General features: G+C 41.3%; 1 protein-coding gene and 1 long non-coding RNA gene across 51 annotated transcripts in view; one reads left to right on the plus strand and one right to left on the minus strand.

Annotated features, from left to right (window-relative positions):
* Positions 1-25,888, plus strand: part of PLEKHA5 (pleckstrin homology domain containing A5) — a 250,359-nt gene that overhangs the window by 215,171 nt on the left and 9,300 nt on the right. For 24 of the 50 annotated variants that reach the window (XR_010579310.2, XM_065523815.2, XM_065523820.2 and 21 more), the window contains 8 exons: positions 3,302-3,413; positions 6,120-6,166; positions 7,275-7,463; positions 8,689-8,809; positions 14,434-14,552; positions 18,987-19,196; positions 20,172-20,312; positions 22,014-22,126. Coding sequence is in view for 45 of the 50 variants with exons in the window: in XM_065523815.2 (XP_065379887.1) it covers positions 3,302-3,413; positions 6,120-6,166; positions 7,275-7,463; positions 8,689-8,809; positions 14,434-14,552; positions 18,987-19,196; positions 20,172-20,312; positions 22,014-22,126 (1,052 nt within the window). In the remaining 5 variants the exon portion in view is untranslated. Of the gene's footprint in view, positions 1-3,301; positions 3,414-6,119; positions 6,167-7,274; positions 7,464-8,688; positions 8,810-14,433; positions 14,553-18,986; positions 19,197-20,171; positions 20,316-22,013; positions 22,127-25,888 lie in introns of those variants that run through there. The other 26 variants (XR_010579309.2, XM_065523825.2, XM_065523830.2 and 23 more) reach the window with 6 other exon arrangements.
* On the minus strand, positions 18,239-20,762 carry LOC141408032 (uncharacterized). Its single transcript, XR_012420057.1, has 2 exons — positions 18,871-20,762; positions 18,239-18,553 (listed from the first exon to the last, which is right to left on the minus strand). It is a non-coding gene; the product is annotated as an uncharacterized lncRNA (long non-coding RNA).

A 25,888-nucleotide genomic window follows, 5' to 3' on the forward strand; every position in this document is an offset into this window, starting at 1 on the left:
TAAAAATGTAAAATTTGTTCTTAACTCACAGGCCATACCAAAAGAGGCTGCAGGCCACAGAAATTTGCCAATCCCAGATTTAACCTACCAAAAAATATATTTATTATGAAAATTTAACCTTATTATAGGATATAAGAGAAGACCTGAATTAATGGAGAAGTGTAATTGGTATACTATATTCATGGATGGTCTGATTTAACATCATCACAATGAAAATTCTTCCCATAATGCAATTTTATTCCAACCAAATTTCCAGTAGAATTTTCTAAAGAAATTTCTTAAATGGTTCTGATATTTTTAAGGTATAATAAAGACCACAAGTAGTTAAAAAATTTTTAAAAAAATAAAAGAACTAAAAGTCATACTCTATGAATGGTGACATTGCATATACAGCCTTCGACCAGTTACATAACAACTCTGGGTCTCAGTTTCTGCAACTATAAAATAAACTAATACCTACTCCTACTAGGTTATTATGAGGATAAATATGTTTGTATTTTTGCAGCATGTAGAATAAAACCAGGCATATAAAGCACACTATATAAGTGTTTGTTAAATAAATAAACAAGGAAACATAATGCAAAACCATAGTGTTAAACATGGTACAGGAAAAAAATAGACCAATGGAACAGAATAGAGAGTTTAACAGCAGACCATGAATATCCACAAAGCAGAGAGAGAAAGAGAGGGAATTGTTGAACAACATTCGGCTTTATCAAAGTTAAAGATTTACCCTCAATGAAGGCAACATAGACAAAGTAAAAAGATGACCTACTGGGAGGATATATGTTTGACCTCAGAAATTCAACAAGGGATAACTATCTAGATTTGCAAGGAAGTTTTTTTTTTTTTTTTTTTTTGATTTGGAGAAATAGTCCATTAGAAAAAGATACAAAGAACATGAGTAACTAATCATAGGAAAATTCAAATTACTAACAAGTGTTTGAAAAATAGTTCAAAGTTGGCCAAGCACAGTGGTGTATGCCTGAAATCCCAGCACTTTGGGAGTCCAAGTCAGACAGATCACTTGAGGTCAAGAGTTCGAGACCAGCCTGGCCAACATGACGAAACCTCATCTCTACTAAAATACAAAGAAAAATAGCTGGGCATAGTGTCACACACCTGTAATTCCAGCTGCTTGGGAGGCTGAGGCAGTATTGCTTGAACCCAGGAGGCAGAGGTTGCAATGAGCATATATCTTTTAAATTTTATAAAAGTAATACATGTTGTATATAGATGCGCAAGGATTTATTTATAGTGATCTTCCCATCCTCTGTGTCAGTATTTACTCTCTGGGATTGGCTTGGCAATCATTGTGTTTGGCTCTTGTATGGGTACTTTCTTTTTTTTTATTTTTTGATGCTTCCAGGCTGTAGCTTGGAAAACTAGATAACTTAGGTTATGTAGTGCCTTTTTGAAGCAGCATTAATTCATAGTCTTTAGGCTTATAGAATTTTTTGCTTGAGTTTTTTCTTTTTCATTTTCTTTTAATTTTTTTAATCTTTTGATCAACCCCCAAGTGCTTGGAAGACTTTGAAAACATATTTCTTTTTTTTTTTTTGAGACGGAGTCTCGCTCTGTTGCCCAGGCTGGGTGCAGTGGCCGGATCTCGGCTCACTGTAAGCTCCGCCTCCCGGGTTCACGCCATTCTCCTGCCTCAGCCTCCCGACTCGAGCTGGGACTACAGGCGCCCTCCACCTCGCCCGGCTAGTTTTTTGTATTTTTTAGTAGAGATGGGGTTTCACCGGGTACATATTTCTTTTTTTTCCCCCCCCGTGACGGAGTCTCACTCTGTCACCTAGGCTGGAGGACAGTGGCACAATCTCAGCTCATTGCAACCTCTTCCCCCAGGCCCAAGTGATTCTCTCACCTCAGCCTCCCAAGTAGCTGGGACCACAGACGTACACCACCCCGTCCAGCTAAGTTTTTGTATTTTTGGTAGAGATGGGGTTTTTCTGTGTTGCCCAGGGAGGTCTTGAACTCCTGAGCTCAAGCAATCTGCCCACCTCAACCTCCCAAAGTGCTGGGATTATAGATGTGAGCCACTGTGCCTGGCTGAAAACATATTTCTACCCCCTTAGAGGACTTTTTTAGCATATTGATGCAATACTGATTGTATTCTATTATCTATAGTCATTAATAACTGATACTCAGTGAAAAAATACTGTTCTGGGCAATGTGACAGTTTTTGTATCTCATTGCCTATTTTTAAAAATAAAGTTACATTCCTAGAATGGTGTTTATTATTATAGAATGGTGTTATTATTACCCAATTTATGAATAAGAGTCATAGAATTCTAATAGAATCTCAGAGAAAACCAATGTAATCTTATTTTGGTTTCAGTTAGTTACTGTATTTAACCTGAGGGCATGATATGGAATATTAAAAGTAAGAAAATTGTCTGGGCGTGGTGGTTCATGCCTGTAATCTCAGCACTTTGGGAGGCCGAGGTGAGCGGATCACCTGAGGTCAGGAATTCAAGACCAGCCTGGTCAACATGGTGAAACCCCGTCTCTACTAAAAATAGAAAATTAGCCGGGTGTGGTGGCGCATGTCTAATCCCAGCTACTCGGGAGACTGAGACAGGGCAATCACTTGAACCTGGGAGGTGGAGGTTGCAGTGAGCTGAGATTGTGCCATTGTACAAAATACAAAAATTATGGCATTCGCCTCTAATCGCAGCTACTCAGGAGGCAGAGGCTGCAGTGAACTGAGAGCTTGCCACTGCACTCCAGCCTGGGCGACAGAGCAAGACTCCGTTTCAAAAAAAAAAAAACAAATACATTTAAACTCTGTCAGTCAAAACTCATCTTGATATATTTTGTTAGTTGTCCCTTTGTTGTTGTTTTTATGTTCTAGAACCTAGGAAGTTAGTATACCTTCCATTTCTCACCTGTTCCCCAATACCCCGCCATGTTTTCCCCTCCCAGAAATTATTTTTTCTTTTGGGGTTTGTTTCTGCTCTGTTTCCATTCTCTCTGTATTTTCCATTTTTGGTCCCTTTTAATCAATATGCCTTCCTGGGATCATAAATAATGCAAGACAAAGCTTATTGGAAAGATTTAAAATAGTATATTTAAGTATGAAAATTAAATATTTTTCTTTCTCTGCTCAGTCTTTTATATTTGCCACTGGAATTGCAAAATTGGGAGAGTCACATCAGTCATATTAAATATTCATAACACTTAATTCACTGCAATTTGCATTTTTAAAATAGAATTTATATAATTAATATATAATCATTTAACTTCAGTAAATGATTTTCTTTCTTATATGTGGTCTATCCATTTTTACTGATAGACGGAATCAGCAGGAATTCAGCGTGCACAGATTCAGAAAGAACTTTGGCGAATTCAAGATGTCATGGAAGGGCTGAGTAAACACAAGCAGCAAAGAGGTACTACAGAAATAGGTAAATTAGCTTTGCATTTTATTTTGTGACTGACCACAGTGTTACAGTCATGTGTCACTTGGTGACAGATTATGTTCTGAGAAATGCATTGTTAGGTGATTGTGTTGTGCAATCAGAGTGTACTGAAATAAACCTAGTTGTATGGCCTACTACGCACCTAGGCTATGTGGTATAGCTTATTGCTCCCAGGTTGCAAACCTGCACAGCATGTGACTGTACTGAATACTGTAGACAGTTGTAACACAATGTTATTTGTATATCCAAACAGAAAAGGTAATGTGTTATACTATGACATGAGGGCAACAACTAGGCAATAGATATTTCTCACCTCTGGCTGGGTGCAGTGGCTCGCGCCTGTAATCCCATCACTTCGGGAGGCTGAGGTGGGCAGATCACCTGAGGTCAGGAGTTCAAGACCAGCTTGGCCAACGTGGTGAGACCCTGTCTCTACTAAAAATAAAAAAAAAAAAATTAGCCAAGCATGGTGGTGCATGCCTGTAGTCCCAAATACTCAGAAAGCTTAGATACAGGCAGGGCGCGGTGGCTCACGCCTGTAATCCCAGCACTTTGGGAGGCCGAGGCGGGTGGATCACAAGGTTAGGAGATCAAGACCACGGTGAAACCCCGTCTCTACTAAAAATACAAAAAATTAGCTGGGCACGGTAGTGGGCGCCTGTAGTCCCAGCTACTCAGGAGGCTGAGGCAGGAGAATGGCGTGAACCCGGGAGGCGAAGCTTGCAGTGAGCCGAGATCGCGCCACTGCACTCCAGCCTGGGGGACACAGCAAGACTCCGTCTCAAAAAAAAAAAAAAAGCTTAGATAGGAGAATCACTTGAACCCGGGAGGTGGAGGTTGCAGTGAGCCAAGATCATGCCACTGTATTCCAGCATGGGCAACAGAGGGAGACTGTCTCAAAAAAAAAAAAAAAAAAAAAGTTATTTCTCAGTTGCATTATAATCATATGGGACCACTGCCGTATATGTAGTCTGTTGCTGACCAAAACATTGGTATATGGCACATGACTGAATGTCTAAATGGAATGATACATATAATTGAGTTTCTTTTGTTATTTTAATGCACTTTTCTGAACAGGCACTCTTATCAGAGCACAGGTTTATAAAGTAAAAAGCGAAAGCTCTGTCAACCACACCTAAACAAAACTAATTACTGTCTTGTGAGTATAATTATTAATACCCACAATGTTTACACTTTAGAAGTTTTATCCCCACAAGAACTGGGATCTTCCTATATCTATTTTTCAATAATTTGCTTTTTTCTCCGTAACGATACAGTATAATATAAGAATCCATTGTATAAGGGAACTATAATTTATTTATCCATTTCCATATTGATGGATAATGTATGTTGTTTCCAGAGTGTTTTATTTTTGCTGTCATAAGCCATGCCGTAATGAACATTATTAATATATACAACTAAACACCTATGTTAGTGCTTAGTAGATTTCAAAAGGTGAGAAATAAGCACACATTTTCCATTTTGATAGCTGCAGCCAAATTGCCCTCCTGAAGGATTAAATTATGTTAATACCAGTAATGTCTGAGAAAACCCACTTGCCCATACTCTTGTTTAAATATTTGTTGCTTTCTTAATGTAATTGGTTTCCAATTATGAAAACAATAAGTGAATGATTAGAAACTGAAGACTTCATTTAAAATATGTGAAATGGGCCAGGCGCGATGGCTCATGCCTGTAATCCCAGCACTTTGGGAGGCTGAGGCAGGTGGATCACTTGAGGTCAGGAGTTCAAGACCAGCCTGGCCAACATGACAAAACCCTGACTCTACTAAAAAAAAAAAAAAAATTGGCCAGATTTGGTGGTACACACCTGTAGTCCCAGCTACTTCGAAGGCTGAGGCAGGAGAATCACTTGAACCTGGGAAGTGGAGGTTGCAGTAAGCTGAGGTCATGCCACTGCACTCCAACCTGGGCAACAGAGTGAAAAACAATTAAAAAAAAAAAAAAAAAAAAAGGCCTGGCGTGGTGGCTCACGCCTCTAATCCCAGTACTTTGGGAGGCAGAGACGGGCAGATCATGAGGTCAAGAGTTCAAGACCAGCCTGGTCAATGTGGTGAAACCCTATCTCTACTAAAAATACAAAAATTAGTCAGGCATGGTGGCATGCACCTATAGTCCCAGCTACTCGGGAGGCTGAGACAGAAGAATCGCTTGAACCTGGCAGGCAGAGGTTGCAGTGAGCCGAGATCTTGCCATTGCACTCTAGCCTGGGCAACAGAGCAAGACTCTGTCTCAAATAAATAAATAAATAAATAAATAAATAAATAAGAATAAAAATAAAATACATGAAATGAAGTTGTTCTTTTTTTGGCTGGACGTGGTGGCTCATGCCTGTAATCCCAGCACTTTCAGAGGCCGAGGCAGGTGAATCACTTAAGGTCAGGAGTTTAAGACCAGCCTGACCAACATGGTGAAACCCCATCTCTACTAAAAATAAAAAAATCAGTTGGGCGTGGTGGCGCACACCTGTAGTCCCAGCTGCAAGAGGCTGAGGCACAAGAATTGCTTGAACCTAGGAGGCGGAGGTTGCAGTGAGCCGAGATCACACCACTACACTCCAACTTGGTCAACAGGACAAGACTTCATTTCAAAACAACAAAAGAAATTGTTCTTTTTTCTATAGTATTAGAAAGATATGTTTAATATAGTTACGTTTTCTAATATTTCTAGGTATGGTAGGATCAAAGCCTTTCTCAACAGTTAAGTACAAAAGTGAGGTAAGTTTGGATTGTTTTTCTAATTATAAATTACTTTTAATGCTTAAGACATGAACTAGAAGTAATTGTCTTCTCTAATCTTAATAACAAAAATATTTTTTAAATATATTGAACAGATATTGTTTTAATCTTGAAATTTTATTGGATCAGTAATTTGGTGCTTCTAATACATTATTTTTCTTCCCTTTTTAATGCAAAAAAATGGAATCTCTGCTTTTTATCTATGTTAGAATTTTAACATTGTCATACTTTTTCTAATCTAAGTAATGTTTGAATACTTATCATTGTTTCTTATACTATGTAAAATTTATAGGATGATTGATAGATAAGTTGGCTGTGTGTCATGCATAGCATAAAGAAATTACAACTACAAAGAGATACTGTCAACCTAACCAAAAGAATCTATTATTTTGAATTTTGTATAAAAGCCAGTCAAAGAGATAACTTTTCTTTTCTTCTCTTAAAAATTGGGGGGCCAGATACAGTGGCTCATGCCTGTAATCCCAGCACCTTTGGAGGCCAAGGCAGGAGGATGTATTGAGTCCAGGAGTTTGAGACCAGCCTGGTAAACAGAGCAAGACCCCCATCTCTATAAAACATTAAAAAATTAGCCAGACATGGTGTTCCTGTTGGTCCCAGCTACTTGGGAGGCTGAGCCAGGAGGGTCCCTTGAGCCCAGGAGTTCAAGGGTGCAATGAGCTATGTATGATCAAATCACTGCAATATAGCGAGACCCCATCTCTACCAAATAAATAAATAGATAAATTGTGAATATATAAGAATAGGATTTTAAAATCAGTTCTTTCCTTCTAGTTTTAAAATGAAACCCAGTAATTAGTTTTAAATAGTAATCTCTTTCAATGTTGAGCTTCAGTGTGAAGCTAACCTATATGTTACGGGAAAGAATCAGATGTAATTATATGTTAAATTCCAATTATTGGCTATGATAAAAATTTTTGATTTTACTTTTCATTATTAGACTTTTGGCTTGGCAGTGTCCCTTTTAGTATCTTAAAGTAAATTTAAGTTAATATACCATTGCAAAGAATTTAGATATGCTTAATTCAATCTGCTTATCTAAATAAGGTGACTGTTCTACAATCTTTAGGAAGAGGAAGTAGTCCCACCTCGTCCTCCACTTCCTTGGTCCTATGACTTTACAGAGCAGCCTCCCATAATCCCCCCTCTGCCCAGTGATAGCAGCTCCTTGCTCTGTTATAGCAGGGGCCCAGTTCATCTGCCTGAAGAAAAGAAGATGTATCAAGTTCAAGGATATCCAAGAAATGGATCTCACTGTGTAAGTGGCTGGAATAGCCACAGAATAACCAATCATACCTGTCCTCTCATTTTTGAAAATTAATGTATTTTACATTCAAACTTTTTTTTATTATAACCTTTATAACCTCATTTTTAGCCCACAGTTTTTTATTTATATATAACTTCATCATTTGTGTCTTTCCTGTTTTGGTTTTGCTATTCTCATTTTTAATATTTTTATAATTTTAATATTTTATAATTTCATAGCATTTTTCATATTTTCATAAAGTGGTATCTTTGGCCATGATGAAGCAGCCATATTTTAGATATACCATTTCAGGGTATTGGAGGCAAAATTATACCTTCAGATCAGAAAGAAGGGATAAGGAAAAGACCGTTACTAGGAATGGTAAAGGAGCTGGGATGTGGGCGTTTTGGTCTAGGAAAACTACTCAAAGATGTGGATGTTGCTAAGGAGAGATGTGACCCCTAAAAATGGGAAATACGTTTAGGGTTAAGCAAATAATGTAGGATATAATAAGCAAAGAGAATAAGGAAATAAGAATTGAGCTAATTTGAGAACAACAACATGTCTGTGACAGGAATTTTAGTGCTGGGATGAGCCTTACTTATACCACCTTGTGAATGAAAATTTATTGAATTAATATAGTTATTTTTAGCCCTCAATTATTCCATGGTAAAAATGTGACTTGTCCCTAAGAGAAACAGAAACAGAAATACTCTTTTTTTTTTTTTTTTTTTTTTTTTTTTGAGACAGATTCTTACTCTTGCCCAGGCTGGAGTGCAGTGGAGCAATCTTGGCTCACTGCAAGCTCCACCTCCTGGGTTCAAGTGATTCTCCTGCCTCAGCCTTCGGAATGGCTGGGATTATAGGCACACACCACCATGACCAGCTAATTTTGTATTTTTGGTAGAGACAGGGTTTCACCATGTTGACTGGGCTGGTCTCAAACTCCTGGCCTCAGGTGATACCCCCACCTTGGCCTCCCAAAGTGCTGGGATTACAGGTGTGAGCCACTGCGCCCAGCCAGAAATATTCTTAATATTAAAACAAAGTTTTGCCACTTTAAAATTTCTCAAATTTCTTCTTTCCATGTAGTTGTGACGTAGGTATTATTTGTGTTATATCCCAGATGGCTCACTAGGGCTACTAATTTTTAGAGTTTGATTTGTGTCTTTAGCAGTAAACATTTTAAAAGAACTGTTAGCAGTTTTTTGGAGTAATTACATGTCTTCCTTTCAAGGGTCCAGATTATAGACTCTACAAGAGTGAACCAGAGTTAACAACAGTGGCAGAAGTTGATGAATCTAATGGAGAAGAAAAATCAGAACCTGTTTCAGAGATAGAAACTTCAGTTGTTAAAGGTCAGCATTTGTAATATGTTTTACCTCTTGTTTTTTGTTTTTGAAGACAATTTGCTGCTAAAATAGCAGTAAATTCCATTTACATGTTGACTCATATGAGTCCAACCCTTTATCTGAAACCTTTGGACTCTGATGAGTTTCTAAATTAAGAAATTTTCAGATATTGAAAGATAAAATGGCCCATAAATGATATATGTCATCTCAGCTAGGTATGAGGCAGCACCCTTTTTTTAAACACTATTTCTACAATATTCATTCCAAGTGGCATAAATAAATGCTAAAAATAAAAGCATTAGCTGGGCGTGGTGGCAGGTGCCTGTAATCCCAGCTACCCAGGAGGCTGAGGCAGGAGAATCGCTGGAACCCAGGAGGTGGAGGCTACAATGAGCCGAGATCACACCACTGCACTCCAACCTGGACAACAGAGCGAGACTTCATCTCAAATAAATAAAAATAAAAGACATCACATAAGATTAGGTTTTACTGAGAAATGAGTTTATGTCAAACTTTAAAGTTTTCCATTTCTTGGGAGAGTTTTGTTGTTGTTGTTGTTGTTGTTGTTGTTTTCTGTTTCTGGTGATGTCGATGTTTTCTGTTTCTGGTTGTGGTGGTGGTGGTGGTTCTTGTTGTTGTTGTTTTCTGTTTCTGGTGATGTTGATGTTGTTTTCTGTTTCTGGTTGTTGTGGTGGTGGTGGTTCTTGTTATTGTTGTTGTTGTTTGTGATTGGGTCTCCTCGCTCTGTCACCTGAGCTGCTGTACTGGAGCAAACATGGCTCACTGTAACCTTGACCTCCCAGACTCGGTGACCCTCCCACTTCAGCCTTCCAAGTAGCTGGGACCACAGGCCCACACCACCATACCCAACTAATTTTTTAAGTATTTGTAGAGACAAGGTGTTGCTGTGTTGCCCAAGCTGGTCTTGAACTCAGAGGATCAAGCAGTCCTTCCACCTCAGGATTACAAGCATGTGCCACCACACCTGGACAGGGTCTTTTCTGTGTGTGTGTTTAAAATTATGCGTAAGGCATTGATGGCTGAAACAAATTTTTACACAATTTCTACAAAGTAAATTCTGAAATAATATTTCTGTAAAGTATACTCTGATTTTTTTCTTAATGCTGGTCATTTTTCTAGAAGGCAATTGCATAAAGAAAAGAGTAGAGAGAGAACTGTCCTAGATTAAAAAGATAGATAGGCTGGGTGTGGTGGCTCACACCTGCAGTCCCAGCACTTTGGGAGGCCGAGGCAGGCAGGTCACCTGAGGTCAGGAGGTCAACAACAACAGCAACAACAACCAGAAACAGAAAAAAAAAAAACAAAAAACTTTCCCAGGAAATGGAAACTCTGCCAGTCTGGCCAACATAGTGAAACCCCATCTCTACTAAAAGTACAAAAGTTTGGCTGGGCATGGTGGCTTGTGCCTATAATCCCAGCACTTTGGGAGGCCAAGGCGGGCGGATCATGAGGTCAGGAGTTCAAGACCAGCCTGACCAACATGATGAAACCCCATCTCTACTAAAAATAGAAAATTAGCTGGGCATGGTTACTTGCACCTGTAATCCCAGCTACTCAGGAGGCTGAGGCAGGAGAATCGCTTGAACCAGGGAGGCGGAGGTTGCAGTGAGCAGAGATCATGCTACTGCACTCCAGCCTGGGCGACAGAGTAAGACTTCATCTCAAAAAAAAAAAGAAAAGAAACCCTGTCTCTACTAAAAATACAAAAAATTAGCCGCACATGGGTAACACACACCTGTAGTCCCAGCTACTCAGGAGGCTGAGGCAGGAGAATCACTTGAACCCGGGAGGCGGAGGTTGCAGTGAGCCAAGATCGTGCCATTGCACTCCATCCTGGGTGACAGAGTGAGACTCCATCACACACACACAAAAATAATGGATAGATACATCGCAGTGTTTGAAACTTGATTGGACCATGGTTTAAAAGAAGAATATCTAAAGTAGGACAATTATGGAAATTTAAACATGTTCTAGATATTAGCTAGTAGTGTGATCGTGATGTTGTGGTTATGTAGTAGAATGTAGTATGTGAATTCTGAAACACTTAGGACAAAAGCATGTGCCACTTTTAAAGGATTCACCAAAAAGAGTGTGTATGTATTTATGCAGAGATAATGCAAGTGTGACAAAATGTAAAACTTTTTAGAAAAATAAATGCTTATCATAACCCACTGGACTGATTTTTGTAGTCTGCTACAAACTTTACTAAGTAAAGTTTGAAAAACACCTAAGTGAGGCCGGGCACTCAAGCCTGTAATCCCAGCACTTTGGAAGGCCGAGATGGGAGGATCACAAGGTCAGGAGATCGAGACCATCCTGGCTAACACGGTGAAACCCCGTCTCCACTAAAAAATACAAAATCTAGCCGGGCAAGGTGGCGGGCGCCTGTAGTCCCAGCTACTCCAGAGGCTGAGGCAGGAGAATGGCATAAACCCGGGAGGCGGAGCTTGCAGTGAGCTGAGATCTGGCCTGGGTGACAGAGCGAGACTCCATCTCAAAAAAAAAAAAGAAAGAAAGAAAAACACCTAAGTGAAGCCAGGCACAGTGGCTCATGCCCATAATCCCAGCATTTTGGGAGGCCGAGGCGGGCGGACCACAAGGTCAGGAGTTCAAGACCAGCATGGCCAACATGGCGAAACCCCATCTTTACTAAAAATACAAAAATTAGCCAGGTGTGGTGGCAGGCACTTGTAATCCCAGCTACTCAGGAGGCTGGGGCAGGAGAACCGCTTGAACCAGGAGGCGGAGGTTGCAGTGAGTCAAGATCATGCCACTGCACTCCAGCCTGGACAATGACTCCGTCTCAAAAAAAAAAAAAAGAGCACCGAAGTGGTAGTAATGTTCACATAGCTTTTTTCATAGTTGGAATATTTTTCTAGGTTATCTAATGCCATTTTTTAATTTAAAAATACTGGCATCTTGAAAATTTAATATTTATACACCTTTTCTCTGTCATCCTAATCCTGTCTCCTTATTCAAAGTCTTTTTTTTCTTCTTTTCCTTTTTTTTTTTTTTTTTTTTTTTTGAGACAGGATCTCACTGTCAGCCCAGGCTGGAGTACAGTGGTGCGATCATGGCTCACTGTAGCCTCCTTCATCCTCAGGCTGCCAAGTAGCTGAGACTACACACGTGTGCCACCACACCTGGCTAATTTTTGTATTTATTGTAGAGACAGGGTTTCACCATGTTGCCCAGGCTTGTCTCAAACTCCTAGGCTCAAGCAATCTGCCTTCCTCAGCCTCCCAGAGTGTTGGGATTATAGGGACGAGCCACCACACCTGGCCACAACAAGGACTTTAAATGGACTGGGAGCAATGGCTCATACCTGTAATCTCAGCACTTTGGGAGGCCAAAGCAGATGGATTGCTTGATCCCAGGAGTTCAAGACCAGCCTGGTAAACATAACCAGACCTCATCTCTGTTTTACAAAGTAAAAATGTATCTGGTTTTTTAAAGCATACAACTATTTGACAACAATAGCATATAAATGAGGAGGAAGTTTATTAATATTAATATGCTTTAACATCTTTCTTTTGTTCTGAATCATGGTAATGATCTCGATTAACTTTAGACTTTCTTAAGTTTAAGTATGCATGCTAGGGTATAGGATAAAAGAAATTGTCGAGGCTGCAGAGAGCTGTGATGGTACCACTTACACTTCAGCCTGAACAACACAGCAAGACTCTCGAAGGAGAGAAAGATAATCCAAAAAAGAAAAGAAACTGGAGAAGATGCAAAGCAAAAAAATACATTCTTACAAATAAATCTAAATACATTGGCAATTACAACAAATATAATTGGACTGAATGCTTCACTTTAAAAGATTGGCCGAGGCCGGGCGCGGTGGCTTCCACCTGTAATCCCAACACTTTGGGAGGCCAAGACAGGTAGATCACCTGAGGTCAGGAATTCCAGACCAGCCTGACCAACATGGTGAAACCCTGTCTCTACTAAAAATACAAAATTAGCCAGGCGTGGTGGCGCATGCCCGTAATCCCAGTTACTCAGGAGGCTGAGGCAGGAGAATCGCTTGAAGGCAGGAAGCAGAAATTACAGTGAGCCGAGATCGTGCCATTGCACTCCAACCTGGGCAACAAGAATGAAACTCCATCTCAAAAAATAAAAAAATAAAAAAGACTGGTTGGGCCCAGCGGCACGTGCTTGTAATCCCAGCACTTTGGGAAGCCAAGGCAAGAAGATTGCTTGAGCCCAGGAGTTCAAGACCAGCCTGGGCAATGTGGCAAGATCCTGTCTCTACAAAAAAATAAATTAACCAGGCGTGGTAGTGCATGCCAGTAGTCCCTCCTACTCAGGAGGCTGAGGTGGGAGGATCGCTTGAGCCCAGTAGGCAGAGGTTGCAGTGAGTCAAGGTCGTGCCATTTGCACTCCAGCCTGGGCAACAGAGCAAGATTCCATCTCAAAAAAAAAAGAAAAATACAGAAGAGAAAGTGAAAATGATCACCTATAGTTAGCTATTGTTAACATTGTTCGTGGATGCTTTGAGGCAATATTGTATGATTTTTAAAAGCCAAGCAGAAATTAAGGACATTTAGGTTGAACTAACATGTTAGGATGATGATAGAGATGTATCAGGATGACAAAGAAGGCTTGTGTGTGTGTGTAATAGAGATGGGTCTGTCTGAGCAGGCTGGTCTCAAACTCCTGGCCTGAAGTGATCCTCCCATCTCAGCCTCCCAAAGTGCTAGGATTATAGGCAATGAGCCACGGCACCTGACCAAAAGAGGGCATTTTATAGTTAATGTTCTTAAAAATATCATCAGTTAATCTGTACTATTTTTTCTTATCTTTTTTCTTTTTTTTGTTTTAAGGAGACAAGTTCTCACTTGCTTTGTTGCCCAGGCTGGAGTGCAATGATGCAGTCTCAGCTCACTGCAACCTCTGCAGTGATCCTCTCACCTCAGCCTCCTGAGTAGCTGGGACTATAGGTGTGCACCTCCACACCCACCTAATTTTTTTTTTTCTTTTCAATTTTTGTGGAGGCAGGGTCTCACTATATTACCCAGGCTGATATGAAAATCCTGAGCTCAAGTGATCCTCCCGCCTCAGCCTCCCAAAATGCTAGGATTACAGCCATGAACAGAATTTTATTTTTAAATGTAACCCTAAATTTATCTGGTGGTATCATTGACTGACTTTGACTCTTTTTATTTTTTATTTATTTATTTATTTATTTATTTATTTATGAGGCAGAGTCCTCTCTGTCACCCAGGCTGGAGTGCAAGGGCACGATCTCAGCTCACTGCAACCTGCACCTCCTAGGTTCGAGCAATTCTCCTGCCTCAGCCTCCTGAGTTGCTGGGATTACAGGCACCTGACACCATGCCTGGCTAATTTTTGTATTTTTTATAGTAGAAACAGCATTTCACCATGTTGGCTAAGCTGGTCTCGAACTCCTGGCTTCCGGTGATCCGCCTGCCTCAGCCTCCCAAAGTGCTGGGATTACAGGCGTGAGTCACCACACCCAGCCTGACTCTTTTTAAATAAATTTGCTTTCTGATTTGAAAAAGTGTGAGAAATTAAGTAAGTTAAAAGAAAGCAATGCTGGAAAAAAGATGTTTTGTAGAACTTACTGCTGTTTTAATTTTTAGGTTCCCACTTTCCTGTTGGAGTAGTCCCTCCGAGAACAAAATCACCAACACCCGAATCTTCGACAATAGCTTCATATGTAACCTTGAGGAAAACAAAGAAGATGATGGATCTAAGAACGGTATTTAACTGGAAATTAATGTCTAGAAAGATTCTCAGACCTATTTATTGCTTTTTTACATGTTTTCATTTTCAGTGTCTTATCAAAATTATTTTTGCATACTCGAAGAAAAACTTAGTAATCTTAGTTATTCTTAAAATTTCGTTTATATTAGCACGTCAGAGGACAGACCTAGTCAATACCTAATTTAAGTTTCTTTTGATCAGCCTAGACGTGGAGCATAGTCATAGTCCACGATTTGTGGAATCTATTCTCTAATCACTGTGCTACACTCCTCGATGCCTCTAAGAATTTTCTCGATGACAGGTATAGATGTGTCCTGTGGCCACCCAAAAGTTAACGGATTTTCTAGCTATCATGAGGTTGCAGGGCCTTTTAGCTATGGTATTAATAGCTTTAGAGTTTGCCAATCCTCTGGTTACTCTGAGAAATGTGAGTTGGGATTGGAAAATAAGTCCTATATTTTACATTTTCATCTGAGATTCATTTAATTCGAACTCTAAACCAGTCTTGTTTGTTCTTTGGAAAATGCTGAGAATACTTAACTCCTTTTCTTCAAGTATTCTCTAGAAATTCGGGCTGCAAAAATACTTCCACTTTTTTGTAAATACTCTACCTATTTGGTATGAGATAATTTGAAGCTATAAGACAAGACTGAAAGGTACTACATATAAGATATATGGCTAGTCTTTTTTTTTTTTTTTTTTTTTTTTTTAATGGATAGGGTTTCACTCTGTTTCCTGGGCTGAAGTGCAGTGGCATGATCATAGCTCACTGCAGCCTCCAACTCCTGGACTCAAGGGATCCTCTCACCCCAGCCTCCGGGCTAGCTGGGACAATAAGTATGTACCACCATACTTGGCTCATTTTTTTTTCTTTTGTATTAGTAGTGACGGGGTCTCACTCTTGCCCAGGCTAGCTATTCTTCAAAGATATTAAAGCACAGCTACAAAGTATATGCCAAAAAACTCGGCTGCATTTATATATAAGAAATGTAATGTTTTCAGTTAGTACGAAATTATAAAGATCCATAGAAATAATTATCATGGAATAAAGATAAGGTATCAGCATTAACATTAATGGTCATGATTCTGAAATACTATTGTTTGTTCAGAGAGTTAGGCATTTTTTACAGATTGGAAGATTTCATTGGAAATGGTAAAGCTAAAATAACAAGTCTACAGAAAAAGGACTACAAAAAGTGCATTTTAAAATCAAGCAGAGGGCCGGGCACGGTGGCTCAAGCCTGTAATCCCAGCACTTTGGGAGGCCGAGACGGGCGGATCATGAGGTCAGGAGATCGAGAGACGATCCCGGCTAACACGGTGAAACCCTGTCTCTACTAAAAAATACAAAAAAATAGCCGGGCGAGGTGGCGGGCGCCTGTAGTCCCAGCTACTCGGGAGGCTGAGGCAGGAGAATGGCGTAAACCCGGGAGGCGGAGCTTGCAGTGAGCTGAGATCCGGCCACTGCACTCCAGCCTGGTGACAGAGCAAGACTCCGTCTCAAAAAAAAAAAAAAAAAAAAAAAAAAAAAAAAATCAAGCAGAGGCCAGGTGCTGTAGCTCACACCCGTAATCCCAGCACTTTGAGAGGCCGAGGCAGGCAGGCAGATCATTTGAAGTCAGGAGTTCAAGACCAGCCTGGCCGACATGGTAAAACCCTGTCTCTACTAAAAATCCAAAAATTAGGTAAGCGTGGTGGCAGGCGCCTGTAGTCTCAGCTACTCAGGAGGCTGAGGCATAAGAATCAGTTGAACCCAGGAGGCAGAGGTCACAGTGAGTTGAGATTGCACCACTGTACTCCAGCCTGGGCAAGAGAGTGTGAAACTCTGTCTCAAAAAAAACAAAAACACAAATATAAAATCAAGCAGAAAGATACTAGCAGGTTTAGGCCAGTCATAGTAGCTCATACCTATAATTCCAGCACTTTGGGAGGCCAGGTCTGGAGGATTGCTTGAGCCCAGGAATTCAAGACTAGCCTGATCAACATAAGGAGACCCCATCTCTACAAAACTTACCAAAAAAAATTAGCCAGGCATAGTGGCCAGTACCTATGGTCTCACCTACTCAAGAGATTTGAGCCCGGGAGGGTGAGGTGAGCCATGATCGCCCCACTGCACCCCAGCCTGGGCAACAGAGCGACAGCCTGTCTCAAAAAATAAATAAATAAAGTTAAAATCACAAGGGAAAATATATTTTACCATTTATTAAGTGGAAATAGTTCATCATAAAGATCTTCGTCCTCATCATCTTCACATTGACTAGATGGAAGAAGAGGGAGTTGTTTTTTTTTGGGGGGGTTTCTTTGTTTTTTTGGAGACGGAGTGTCTCCCTGTTACCCAGGCTGGAGTGCAGTGGCGCGATCTCAGCTTACTGCAACCTCTGCCTCCCGGGTTCAAATGATTCTCTTGCCTCAGCCTCCCAAATAGTTGGAACTACAGGCGCCCGCCACCATGCCCGGCTAATTTCTATATTTTTAGTGGACAAAGGGTTTCACCATGTTGGCCAGGCTGGTCTGTAACTCCTGACCTCGTAATGATCTGCCGGCCTCAGCCTCCGAAAGTGCTGGGATTACAGGTGTGAGCCACCATGCCCAGCAATGGAGTTGTTCTTAACTGTCTCAGGAGGGGCAGAGGCAAAAGAGGTAGAAATAGAAGGAGAGGCAGGCACACTCGGTATAACCTTTATTGAAAACAATCCTCATATAAATGGACTTCTGCAGCTCAATCCTGTGTTGTTCAAGGAACAACTGTATGTATATGTGTGTATATATATGTGTGTGTGTGTATATATATAGGTATGTGTGTATGTATATGTATACTTCATTAAGCATTTTCAAATATGACTGATTTATAGAAAATAAGTGTTTTCATAGTCTTATTACTGATAAGAAAGAAAATATCTAGGGGTGTTTGCTCTATTTGTCTTTTTACGGTAAATGTATAACTTAAAACATTACATTTTCATCAAAATAAAAGAAATCTGTAATATTTAGACACGTGCCCCTGCTTTTCTCCTCGTTTGAGTTTTATGCAGCTTTCTGTTTCAGGGTCATGGGACTGGCTTACTCCAGAGCTACCATATTCTTTGTGTGTGTGTGTGTGTGTGTGTGTGTGTGTGTGTGTGTGTGTGTGTGTGTTTTTTTTTTTTTTTTTTTTTTTTTTTTTTTTGAGACAGACTTTCACTCATTGCCCAGGCTGGCACAATCTCAGTTCACTGCAACCTCTGCCTCCCGGGTTCAAGCGATTCTCCCACCTCAGCCTCCCGAGTAGCTGGGACTACTGGCATGAGCCACCATGCCTGGCTAATTTTTTTTGTACTTTTGTAGAGACGGGTTTTCGCCATGTTGGCCAGGCTGGTCTTGAACTCCTGACCTCAAGTGATCCACCTGCCTCAGCCTCCCAAAGTGCTGGGATTATAGGCATGAGCCACTGCACCCAGCCTGCCCTGCTCTTTTATGGTGGGCATGGTGGTGTTTTTTGTTTTACCCAGATTTTCTGGAACTGAATTATGGGGGTTTGTTTGTTTGTTTGAGATGGGGTCTGGTTCTGTCATCCATTCTGGAGTGCAATAGCATGATCTCAGCTCACTGCAACCTCCACCTCCTGGGCTCAAATCATCCTTCTACCTCAGCCTCCCAACTAGCTAGGACTATAGGTGTATACCACCACACCTGCCTGGGTAATTTTTGTATTTTTGGTAGAGATGGATTTTCACCATGTTGCCCAGGCTGGTCTCAAACTCCTGGGCTAAAGCAGTCCACCCACCTCAGGCTCCCAAAGTGCTGGGATTACAGGTGTGAGCCACCGCTCCTGGCCCATATACTTTTTTTTTTTTTAAGACCAAAAAAAAAAACTTTTTGTTCCTCTTTTCTCTCTCCTCCCTTATATATCTTATCACTTTTTCTTTCTGTCATTGACCATACCTCACCAATTACCAGTTAAGGATTAAGTAGCAATTTCATGTGCCTTTCTGGTGATATCTGAATGACACTCAGAACCTCTTCTTGCCGGGCGCGGTGGCTCAAGCCTGTAATCCCAGCACTTTGGGAGTCCGAGACGGGCAGATCACAAGGTCAGGAGATCGAGACCATCCTGGCTAACATGGTGAAACCCCATCTCTACTAAAAATACAAAAAACTAGCCGGGCGAGGTGGCGGGCGCCTGTAGTCCCAGCTACTCCGGAGGCTGAGGCAGGAGAATGGCGTGAACCCGGGAGGCGGAGCTTGCAGTGAGCTGAGACCCGGCCACTGCACTCCAGCCTGGGCGACAGAGCGAGACTCCGTCTCAAAAAAAAAAAAAAAAAAAAAAAAAGAACCTCTTCTTGTGATTTTGAAAACAAAATAAATAAATGCACTTTACAAAATTTTTTATTCCATCATACTTTTCAAAAGTTTTCATCTATGTATTGATATGTTCATTTTTACATTGAAGGAAAGACCAAGAAGTGCAGTGGAACAGCTCTGTTTGGCTGAAAGTACTCGACCTAGGATGACAGTGGAAGAGCAAATGGAAAGAATAAGAAGACATCAACAAGCGTGCCTGAGGGAAAAGAAAAAAGGATTAAATGTTATTGGTGCTTCAGACCAGTCACCCTTACAAAGCCCTTCAAATTTAAGGGATAATCCATTTAGGACTACTCAGGTATATGAATTGCATTTGATTATTCTTTTGTGTAAATCTAATATCACTGAATTTTGGAATCAGAGTTACATGATTGATAGGTCTTAAAAGGTCTGCAGTATGGATAGTTATTTTATATTATTTAATTCTTGTAATAATAAGCTAAAACAGCTAAGTAAAATGTAAATAACCCTGAGTTCAAGATACCAGAGCTAAACTACATGTTGGATGCCCGTGGACCAGTTGTGGACTTAATGTCTTCAACTGTACAGTGATAATACAGCTGCCCAGACACTAAGAAAATAAAACGGTTTTCAACAAATGTAAAATGCTATGCAGGTTACCAAGATAGTCCCCAATTCCCCTCTCAATAAAATGTGTATTGCTCTGTGTCCTAATTTAACATGACCTAAATTGTAGCAGGAGAGAGCTTCTAAATAAAGTTCCAAGTGTGCTGTCCATCACCTCTCAACTTCAGGCTTAAAAAGTGATGCCATTTTGTTTCTTTTTTTTTTTTTTTTTTTTTTTTTTTTGCCGCTCTTTATAAATTCAGAGATAGCAGCCTAGTCAACCTGTTCAGTAGCTTCTGTCTGGTCTGTCCCTGTTTGTAGACACTTGTCACCTAGCAATAGTATCTTAAAAGTTTGTCTATAATGGCATAAACTGAATGCATCAGCTGAACATGCTTTCCTGTCCTAATGGACATCCCCTCTTTCCATCTAATCAAGAGCAGGCATTGCTAAAGGAGACTAAACAAAGCAACAGTTTGAATTGTGGCACATTCTGCAAATTACAAAATAAATGCTTTTTTTAAAAGAGATGAGAAAAATGTGTGGAATACTGCTATATATATAAATTTTCTTTGTTAGTTTTCATAAGAAAACTTCATGAGTGAAGATCCAGCTTTGTTCTATTTTCAGAATTAACAGGCACTATTTATAAAATATACATGCATGCACAGTATGAATATAAAAATGCTATACGTCTTTTGAGCAGACTCGAAGGAAGGATGATAACGTTAAGGAACTGGACATTGTCATTAGAGAAAATGATGTAAAGCCAGACCGTGAAACTCCCACAGCAGAAATTGTTCAACTAAAAGAAACTGAACCCCAAAATGTGGACTTCAGCAAAGAGGTAGCGAGATTATTTTAAGAAAGGTATTCCAAAGGAATAGATTAGTGAAGATTAAATCAAATGGTAAGGTTGAAAATAAAGTATATTTCTTTCAGTCACAAAGGCCATAGAGCTAAATGAAAAAATAAGCTTTCTTTAGTTTGATTGATGTATTCAGCCTCATCAAAGCATGCATTAATTGGCCAGACACAGTGGCTCGTGTGTATAATCCCAGCACTTTGAGAAGCTGAGGCAGGCGAATCACTTGAGCTCAGGAGTTTGAGACCAGCTTGGGCAACATGGTGAAACCCTCTCTCTACTAAGAATACAAAAATTAGCCAGGTGTGGTGGCATGCATCTGTAATCCCAACTGCTACTGGGGAAACTGAGGTGGGAGGATCACCTGAGCTCAAGTTGCAGTGAGTAGAAATGGGCCACAGAGTGAGATCCTGTTTCAAAAAAAAAAAAAAATGCGGCCTGGCACAGTGGCTCACGCCTGTAATCCCAGGACTTTGGAGGCCGAGATGAGTGGATCATTTGAGGCCCGGAGTTCGAAATCAGCCTGGCCAAAATAGTGAAACCCTGTCTCTACTAAAAAATACAAAAGTTAGCCAGGCATGGTGGCACATGCCTGTAATCCCTACTTGGGAGGCTGAAGCAGGAGAATTGCTTGAAGCCGGGAGTCGGAGGTTGCAGTGAGCCGAGATCGCGCCACTGCCCTGTAGCCTGGAGGACAGAATGAGATTCCGTCTCCAAAAAAAAGAAAGAAAAAAGAAAAATTTTTTTAAAAAACTGCATTAACTGGCCGGGCGCGGTGGCTCAAGCCTGTAATCCCAGCACTTTGGGAGGCCGAGACGGGCGGATCACAAGGTCAGGAGATCGAGACCATCCTGGCGAACACGGTGAAACCCCATCTCTACTAAAAAGTACAAAAAAAAAAAAAACTAGCCGGGCGAGGTGGCGGGCGCCTGTAGTCCCAGCTACTCGGGAGGCTGAGGCAGGAGAATGGCGTGAACCCAGGAGGCGGAGCTTGCAGTGAGCCGAGATCTGGCCACTGCACTCCAGCCTACGCAACAGAGCGAGACTCCGTCTCAAAAAAAAGAAAAAAAACTGCATTAACTGAAAATGTAAAACATAATCAGTCAGGGCTAGATTAAATTATCATTAATCCCTGTTAAAGAATCTTATATCCCAACAGCTAGGTCTGTTGCACTATGCATCATCTCTTTTTTTTGAGACAAAATCTCACCCTGTCGCCCAGGCTGGAGTACAGCAGCGTGATCTTGGCTCACTGCAACCTCCGCCTCCCAGCTTCAAGCGATTCTCCTGCCTTAGCCTCCCAAGTAGTTAGGATTACAGGCATGTGCCACCACGCCCAGCTAATTTTTTGTATCTTTAGTAGAGACAGGGTTTCACCATGTTGACCAGGCTGGTCTCGAACTCCTGACCTCGTGATCTGCCCATCTCGGCCTCCCAAAGTGCTGGGATTACAGGTGTGAGCCACTGTGCCCGGCCTGCATCATCTCTTTAGACAAATAACTTTTTGCATCCTAGTAGTAAAGAATGTTAATATTCTTAATATACTTGAACCTAAATTTATTATCACTAAATATTTGATAGAGTATGATTGTTTAATAAACTGTATTTTGGAATTATTTTAGATTTGCTAATCTAATGTGATAAGAATTCTTTGAAAAGAAAATTTTTCTTTTTATTCTATAGTTAAAAAAAACTGAAAACATTTCATATGAAATGCTTTTTGAACCTGAGCCAAATGGAGTAAATTCTGTGGAAATGATGGATAAAGAAAAAATGCCTGAGGATGTTACATTCAGGTAATATTTAAGAAGAGCAAAGGAATCATTCACAAAATTGTATAACTGCTTAAAAATGGTGAACTTTAGAGTCAAAAGTACTGGATTTCAGCCCCAGCTTAGCTAGCTAAGAGCTATAGAATCTTGAGCAAGTTATATAACCTCTTAAACTACGCATTCCTCACTTGTAAAAATGGCAATAGGGCTGGCTGCACTGGTACACATCTATAATTCCAGCACTTTGAAAGGCCAAGGCAGGAGGATCACCTGAGCCCAGGAATTCAAGACCAGCCTGGGCAATGTAATTAGACCTCATCTCTGAAAAAAAAATTAGCCAGGCATGGTGGCATGTGCCTGTAGTCCTGGCTACTCGGAGGCTGAGGTGAGAGGATCACTTCAGCCTAGGAGTTCGAGGCTGCAGTGACCCGTCATTGTGCCAGTACACTCCAGCCTGGGCAACAGAGTGAGACGCTATCTCCAAAAAAAAAAAAAAAGGCATAATAGCAGTATCTGACAGGTATATTGTAAAGATTAATATAAAAACACATGTGGCAGGGAGCAGTGGCTTATGCCTGTAATCCCAGCACTTTGGGAGGCCAACGGGGGCCAATCACTCGAAGTCAGGAGTTTGAGACTAGCCTGGCCAACATGGTAAAACCCTGTCTCTACTAAAAGTACAAAAATTAGCCAGACATAGTGGTGCATGCCTGTGGTCCCAGCTACTTGGGAGGCTGAGGCAGGAGAAATGCTTGAACCCAGGAGGCAGAGGTTGCAGTGAGCTGAGATCACACCACTGCATTCCAGCCTGGGTGACAGAGTGAAACTCCATCTCAAAAGAAAAGGAAAAAAAAAAAAAAAAAAGAAAATACATGTATAACACTTAACACTGTGCTTAGCACCCAGGAAGTATTCAATAAATGATACTTCACTCCAGGTGCCTGCCTGTAGTTGCAGCTACTCAGGAAACTGAGGTGGGAGGATTGCTTGAACCTGGGAGGGCAAGGCTACAGTAAGCCATAATCACGTCACTGCACTCTAGCCTGGGCAACAGAGCAAGACCCTGTCTCAAAAAAATTTTTAAAAGAGAGATAAATACCTTAAAAAAAAAAAGTCAAAAGGCATATAAACTGTGGCAGAGTAAGCAGTTTAGCACTGCCTATACAGTAGGCCCTCCATATCCATGGACTCAGAACCCATGGATATGGAGGGCCAACTGTACTATGCCATTTGATATAAAGGACTTGAGCATCTTCAGATTTTGCTACCTGTAGCGGGTCCTGAAATCAATCTTCCCAGGTAATGATTGACAGTGGTCAAAATTCTAAGCTGTCTCATAAGAGTTCCAGAAATTATGGTGATTTTCTTTTTCCTTTTAGCTATATTTCTTTTTTTTTTTTTTTTTTTTTTTTTTTTTGAGACAGAGTCTCGCTCTGTCGCCATGGCCGGAGTGCAGTCGCGCAATCTCAGCTCACTGCACTTGGTTCCCAGAGGGGAACCTCTGCCTCCCAGGTTCAGGCAATTCTTCTGCCTCAGCCTCCTAAGTAGCTCGGACTACAGGCACCCACCACCACACACGGCTAATTTTTTTTTTTTTTTTTTTTTTTTTTGTATTTTTAGTAGAGACGGGGTTTCACCATGTTAGCCAGGATGGTCTCGATCTCGTGAGCTGACCTCATGATCCACCCGCCTCGGCCTCCCAGAGTGCTGGGATTACAGGCATGAGCCATTGTGCCTGGCCATCTTTTAGCTGTCTTTTTTTTTTTTTTTTTTTTTTTTTTTGAGACAGTCTCACTCTGTCACCCGGGCTGGAGTGCAGTAGTGCGATCTAGGCACACTGCAACCTCCACCTCCTGGGTTCAAGCGATTCTCCTGCCTCAGCCTCCCAAGTAGCTGGGATTATAGGCGCATGCCACCATGCCCAACTAATTTTTGTATTTTTTAGTAGAGACGGGACGGGCATGTTGGCCAAGCTGGTCTCAAATTCCTGACCTCGGGTGATTCACCCACCTCAGCCTCCCAAAGTGCTGCGATTACAGACATGAGCCACCATACTCAGCCTTAACTGACCTTCCTAAGAGTATATCTTCAATCTTTCCCTCCGTTAAAAATATTACCAGCACTAGAAAACAGAAATGCTGCCGGGCACGGTGGCTCAAGCCTGTAATCCCAGCACTTTGGGAGGCCGAGACGGGTGGATCACGAGGTCAGGAGATCGAGCCCATCCTGGCTAACACAGTGAAACCCCGTCTCTACTAAAAAATACAAAAAACTAGCCGGGCGAGGTGGCGGGCGCCTGTAGTCCCAGCTACTTGGGAGGCTGAGGCAAGAGAATGGCGTGAACCCAGGAGGCGGAGCTTGCAGTGAGCTGAGATCTGGCCACTGCACTCCAGCCTGGGCGACAGAGCGAGACTCTGTCTCAAAAAAAAAAAGAAAAAAGAAAACAGAAATGCTGTGGTTTAATGTGATTAGGAATGCCTTTATTTCTTAAATGAATAGCAAGATTGAATTTGAAAAGTATTTGACAATGTCTGATAAGAAAAATATCTCTGCTGAATTTTTGTATTAAGAAGCATGGATTAAAACACACGGTATATTAAAAATTGATGAGTTCATAATGATACAACAACAAAAAAATTGTTGGCCATTTTAGAGGATGCTAGAGAATCAACTTTTATTCCAAAACTTGCTACATTAAGGGAAAGGATCAAGTATTTATCATGTTTTTTTCACAAACTGTAACCAAATAGTTTGAGGAAACTTTTATTTTTAGAAGAATTTCAAGCAAGAGTCAGTATCATTGCTTTGTGGCTGGTCACAGTGGCTCATGCCTGAAATCCCAGCACTTTGGGAGGCCGAGGCAGGCAGATCAATTGAGGTCAGGAGTTTGAAACTAGCCTGGCCAATAATATGGTGAAACACTGTCTCTACTAAAAATACAAAAATTATCTGGGCCTAATAACATATGCCTGTCATCCCATCTGCTTGGGAGGCTGAGGCACAAGAATTCCTTGAGCCAGGGAGGTAGGTGGAGGTCACAGTGAGCCAAGATCCTGCCACTGTACTCCAACCTGGGTGACAGAGTGAGAATCTGCCTCAAAAAAAAGAGAGTGTCATTGCTTTGCTAACCCTAATGAAATATTGGATTTGAATAGTGTTCCTCAGTGGCTGCCAAAGCTGTCAGCTGAAAATCTGACAAGGAGCTTTATGTGAATGGGTCAACCCAATAACCCCTGAACTCACTGATCTTTTTTTTTTTTTGGCGGGGGTGGGGATGGGGTCTCACTCTGTGGCCCACATGCTGGAGTGCAGTGGTGCAATCTTGGCTCACTGCAACCTCCGCCCCCGCTGATTCAAGCAATTCTCCTGCCTCAGCCTCCCAAGTAGCTGGGTTTACAGGCGCCTGCCACTGTGCCCAGCTAGTTTTTGTATTTTTAGTAGAAACGGAGAAACAATCTGTTAATGCGATAGTTCATGACACCCACCTAATGAAGTGTTACTTGCCCCTCCAAACCCTAAATTTGAATAAGCCTTAAAATCTTACAACTTTGGCCAGGCGCGGTGGCTCACGCCTGTAATCCCAGCACTTTGGGAGGCTGAGGCGGGCGGATCACGAAGTCAGGACTTCGAGACCATCCTGACTAATACGGTGAAACCCCGTCTCTGCTAAAAATACGAAAAGTTAGCCAGATGTAGTGGCAGGTGCCTGTAGTCCCTGCTACTCTGGAGGCTGAGGCAGGAGAATGGCAGGGACCCGGGAGATGGAGCTTGCAGTGAGCCTACATC

The sequence above is a fragment of the Macaca fascicularis genome, chromosome 11 (genome assembly GCF_037993035.2).
Source record: "Macaca fascicularis isolate 582-1 chromosome 11, T2T-MFA8v1.1".
Classification (NCBI taxonomy): Eukaryota; Metazoa; Chordata; class Mammalia; order Primates; family Cercopithecidae; genus Macaca; species Macaca fascicularis.